Consider the following 5378-nt stretch of genomic DNA (forward strand, 5'->3'; position numbering starts at 1 on the left):
AAATAAGCAAAAGTTGGTGCCTTTTTGCCTACTAAAAAAATAACATATACTACAGATTGTGGACCAAGATTCAAGCATGCATGAGATATCATAATAAAAGGTAGAATAATTTTTTAACCAAGAAACCCTACCCACCACTATTGCATGTTCTTTCATAAAACAATCACTACTTCCCAACATTCTATGACTTGCGCATAAAAGGGGCACGTTAGAATTTCTAAGATTTTTAATGAAGTCATCTTGTGTTATGTATTATAAAGAAATATTACCTATATTTCGATGATGAAAAAAAGTATATTATTTTACTAAGAGATCATTTTCTTTTAGATATTATTGGATCGATCTGAAATCTAAATACATACAAAAATATTATAATTTTTGGTAAAACAAGAAGTGATAGATCTTCTTTATTTACATTATAAAAGTATATATTTTATAAAGCTAGGTACTTGAAAGGTTTTGAAACCCCCAAAAAAATTCCAGTTTTCGGTTTCACTTTCAGTACTTTTTTTGTGTCAAGTTAACACTTTCCATTGCCATGTAATCATTTTGTGGAGAAAAGAACTAAAACGATTGGAAAAAAAGGTGTTAGTTAATGGAATAAAATTGTAAATTGATTGTGAACTAATCGATAACATGATAAAAAAAATGAAAAATATGCCAGTATAACCAGACCAAAAATATTATTGTCTTGCTGAGAAAAAACATCGCAAAAGTAGTGAGAAGAGTATGGTAGGACAGGAAAAGACCAAAGCTCAAATATTATTTTACTATTTCTATACAAAATTAATCCTTCGTTGAGAACACGTTGATAAGCAATCAACTTTTTGTGAAAAATTGTAATATTAAAAAAAGAGAGCGGAAAAATCAAAATGCCACTTGCATAGTTAGAATCTTTCCCATTTCCATGTATGACAAATCAAACAAGACATTGCAAGTTTGCACATAGGAAAAGCAAGGGAAGTATAGGAAACAAATAAACAGTTAAAAAGAGGAAACGTGAAAAGGGAATGAACAATTCACCACGCAGAATCATTCTCCACAAATAAAATATAACCAATGAACAATACTATACAACTCCAGATTTCCATTGTTTCAGGTTCGAGTACATAAGTAGCAACTGCATGTAAGATCATAGCTATTCGAAGCTCGATTCGATAAAAGCTCATTTGAGCTCATTTAATGAGGCTCGTTAAGATAAACAAACCAAACTCAAGCTTTACAGTATTCGGCTCGTTAGCTCGTGAACATGTTCGTTGGTAAGTTCATGAGTAATCTTTTAGATGAAAAAATATTAGTTTTGATATTTGATTTATTGATTTTACATATTATTTATGAAATATATAGAAAAATCTATTAAATTTATTTATTAAATAAATTTACAAATTTTAATAAGAATAATATATTTTTCTTTAAATATATAATTTATTTTTAATTAATTTAATGAAAATTTAAATGTATAATTCATATTTATTAAGCTTGTTTAGGTTCGATAAAGGCTTGAATAAGCTCGTGAGCCATGCATATATTCGTTAAATAAACCTCGAGCTCGGCTCGATTATAAACGAGCCAAGCTCAAACATTCAAGAGTTCGGCTCGGCTCGACTCGATTCGATTATATCCCTACTTATAACATAGATAATACCAGAAGGATGAATCTAAGAATTTGGATTTCGGCGGAGTGGTTTATAGAAATTACATACAAAAAAAAAAAGGTGGTTTGAAGGGGGACATTACCCTGCATTATCTGCTAGATCCACTCTGATGATGTGTGATAGGCAAGATGGGTTAAATGGCATGGACTTAATACTGCAGAGCACGAGAAAATGATTTACCGGCCTCGTGGTTTAACCCCCACCAGGGGAAAACAACATGCAGCATTATACCAATTGGACTGAAGTAGGGGTGTCAAAATGCGACACAACCCGTCAACCCGACACGACCCAACACGAAAAAAATCAGGTTCGAGTTGGAGTTTTTCGGGTTCGGGTTGGGTTGATTCGGGTTAGTGCCATGTTAGGCGGGTTTCGGGTTGAGTCGGGTTGGGTCGCGGGTTGACCCGCGAACTTTTTTTTTGAAAATATTACCTATATTTTTATATATTGTATATTTATATGATAAATTTTCATCATTTAATATTTATTTTGCATATTTTTATTTTTTTAACAATTTTTTATTTGATTTAGTAAATATTCTTTTAATTTTTTACGATTAAACTTTCAAATTTAAATCGAAATTTTGTTAGTATGTGTTCAAATTAAAATATTATTATTATTTTTTATTTTTTTGAATTTTTTTCATAAATTTTTTTTAAAAAATTAAAAAAAAAAAAAATTCGGGTTAGGCGGGTTAGACGGGTTGAGTCGGGTTATACGGATTCGTATTCGGGTTGGGGGTTTTCGGGTTGCTTCGGGTTTGGGTTGGGTTCGGGTTGAAAAAAAAAATAAAAAAAATTTCGCGGATTGACCCGAAACCCGACCCAACCCACACGATTGACACCCCTAGACTGAAGCAAATAGAGGGCTTTAGATAAAAAATGATTTTCCATTGATTTACAAAGGATTTATGTACAATTACAGTGTTAACTGAACAAACCTAAACAAACTCTCGACCTCCGAAAAGCTTTTTTGCTCTAACCGGGGTGTTTGTATTAATCCGATTTCACACTGGGACTTGGTAAAATTTACACTTCCAACAATGCTAGTTATGCTAAAAGTTAGTTTCGCAAAATTTCCCATCAATCCTATTCTGAACTGCTTTGACAGCAGCAACTCTTGCTGCAGTGGCGGCCCTGTTTGCAACAATCACGGATTTGTTCACTTGTTCATCCACACATCGGAGGTGAATTGTGTTTTCTGCTGTTTTTCTAGTAGCCTGCAAAGGTACAAGAACATAATAAAAAAAGTAGGAGAAATTTTTTTTCCAAACTATAAGGTTGATGCAAACGAATCATATGCATTAACGAGAATAGTCACCTGAACTGCTCGAAAAACTACATCAGTTAAAGGGTGAAGTGGAATCTTTAGATTACCACCATCCCATTCACCACATTTGGTCTCACTATTTCGGAAGGTATACATGCCATAACCTTGCTTGCGGCCTTCATGCCATGAACCTTCATAACGATGACCATTGGCGAAGTGATAGACCCCAAAACCATGAATTTTGTCGTTAAAATATTCTCCTGCATATCTATCTCCATTTCTGTAAAATAGTTGAAATAGATGCAATAAGTTAAATTCACTCAACACAGACGCAAAAGCCAGACAGAATCAAAAGGTGGTGAAAGGGATTGTTCACCTTTTATATCAATTTTATAAATCCCTTAAAACGAAATCAGTCAACTCATTGAAATAAGACAAGATGTTCAAATTCTTAACTGTGCATTGGATATCACGTTTCTTAAGCTGTCATCCATTCACTATATCAGTGACCAAGAAACGTAGAACGACTCAACAGAAAAGGCTGACTTTGTATTAGCCGTATTTAGGAAGTTCGAATCAAAATTACAACTTTCAGGTCAAGCTACAAGATCAACAAGTTCATACTTCATAGAACTAACAAACACCCTATTATCAACAAAAATATCTAACATTCTTCCCTCATTCAAAGATTACAAGAACCAGTAATATCAAGAGCGCAACTGAGTTAAAAAAAAAATCAATATTTATATCTTCCGACAATTGAAATCCAGGTAAATAAATGGAATCCAGGAACTAAGTTCAACAGGTTTGGACAAGACCATAAACGAGTTAAAAAAAAAAAAATCTTTATCTCTTCCGAAGCAAGAACGTTGAAACATCCGAACGAACAAAGCCAATCTTTGTCTACAGAACCATGAAAGACACCAAGCGCAAGTATGACATCAAGAATAGACCAAGTTCGACACAAATCAACTTCAAACATCAAAAGGAAGAAAAGATTAACGAAAAGCACAAAATCAAACTAAGAAAATGATATTTTTTTTAAAGCATGACCTGAAATGGTAACGGCCAAGTCCATGTTTAACCCCACACTTGAACTCCCCAATGTAACAGCTCCCATCTGCACAAGTCTGCTCTCCAACTCCATTACTCTGACCATTACACCACTCTCCAGCGTAAGTATCCCCAGTGTAAAAGTTATAAACTCCATAGCCATGCCTCAATCCAAGCCTGTACTGCCCTCTGTATCTGCTCCCCTTGGCCCAGCTCTCAATCCCATATCCATCATATCTCCCATCAACCCAGTCCCCTTCATATCTCCCATTGACAAAGTAATTGTACACTCCGCTGCCGTTGCACTTCCCCTTGTGAGATTCCCCTTCATAGAAATCCCCGTTACTGTAAAATTCCACACCTTCTCTAACAATTTTATCTTTTTCGCACTGCTTCATCTCCGTTTCCTCAAAGTTCGACTCTCCAATGAACCACTGCACCGGTTTTGTCTGGCTTTTGGAGGCAAAACAAGAAAAGCCAACTCTTTTACCATACTCATCACACAAATGCATGAAAATGGTAAAATTATGGCGAATAAACGCCCTTTTTCTCGACACGAAAAACAGTAAAATCGCAACAAAAACAAGAACCAGCAGTAGATTCTCCGAGGCGGGAATGTCATCCCTGTACGAGAAGGCGAAAAGCGTGTAAGCAGAGAGCGTAATGATAGCGAGAACCGGCGCCAAGCTACCCGTTCCGGACCTCGGACCTGGTCGAACTGGTGGGGAGCAGGGCTTGCTGTGCGGCTTCTGCTCCTCGAGATCCTCCATTTCTTGATCAGGAGAGATCTCGCTCACCGAAGACAAGCTCTGAATCGATGATCTGATGGTCGGAGACGACCTGAGGAGTGAAGAATTCGTCCTTGTAAGCTTCGCCTGGCTCTTCTGACACTCCATTATCAACTACCTCCCTACAATTCAATCTTATCCGTTCGATCTTCTCCACTCCCCCGCCTACTCCACCAACCTCCTGTAGCTCTTAATACAATTCCTCATATACTCCGGCGAGGGCTCCATCTCCGGCGGTGCGCAGGATAAGCAGCAGTGGGGCATATGTTTAAATTGAATTCAAAGAGAGAGAGAGAGTCGTTATGGAATAGTTCAGACCGGAGCGGATCTACTGCGATTGGCCCCCTATATAAAATATGTACGAAAAGGCTGCCTCTGGGGACATCTTGATTTGATTCAGACCGTCGATGGAATATCTAACGGTGCATATCGATACTTTAATATTGACTGTTCGATGTATGGTTCCCGCTGTTGACGGGAATGCATGGTCGTTGGATCTAGATTCCGGTCACGTCACAATACTTATATATTTTAGATTTCTTGATTTTAGAAACCGTCAAACGGGCAAACCATTAAATGCAATAGAATTTTTTTAAAATATATATATATAATA

At 36.3% G+C, this 5378-nt stretch overlaps 1 protein-coding gene across 1 annotated transcript; it reads right to left on the bottom strand.

Annotated features, from left to right (window-relative positions):
• Nucleotides 1–2518: 2518 nt before the first annotated feature.
• Nucleotides 2519–5075, bottom strand: LOC142522870 (uncharacterized). The gene is made up of 3 exons (XM_075626444.1): nucleotides 3978–5075; nucleotides 2976–3204; nucleotides 2519–2874 (listed from the first exon to the last, which is right to left on the bottom strand). Exons 1-3 carry the CDS (start codon nucleotides 4871–4873, stop codon nucleotides 2710–2712), a joined length of 1290 nt encoding a protein of 429 aa, XP_075482559.1. The 5' UTR covers nucleotides 4874–5075; the 3' UTR covers nucleotides 2519–2709.
• Between the last annotated feature and the right edge of the window lie 303 nt (nucleotides 5076–5378).

Source organism: Primulina tabacum, chromosome 13 (assembly GCF_025594145.1).
Source record: "Primulina tabacum isolate GXHZ01 chromosome 13, ASM2559414v2, whole genome shotgun sequence".
Lineage (NCBI taxonomy): Eukaryota > Viridiplantae > Streptophyta > Magnoliopsida > Lamiales > Gesneriaceae > Primulina > Primulina tabacum.

Coding starts and splice junctions, on each gene's coding strand:
- LOC142522870 (XM_075626444.1), bottom strand. CDS start 4,873: ATGGAGTGTCAGAAGAGCCAGGCGAAGCTTACAAGGACGAATTCTTCA. Junction 3,205..3,977: donor CTTGGCCGTTACCATTTCAG/GTCATGCTTTAA, acceptor ACTATTTTACAG/AAATGGAGATAGATATGCAG. Junction 2,875..2,975: donor TAGTTTTTCGAGCAGTTCAG/GTGACTATTCTC, acceptor GTACCTTTGCAG/GCTACTAGAAAAACAGCAGA.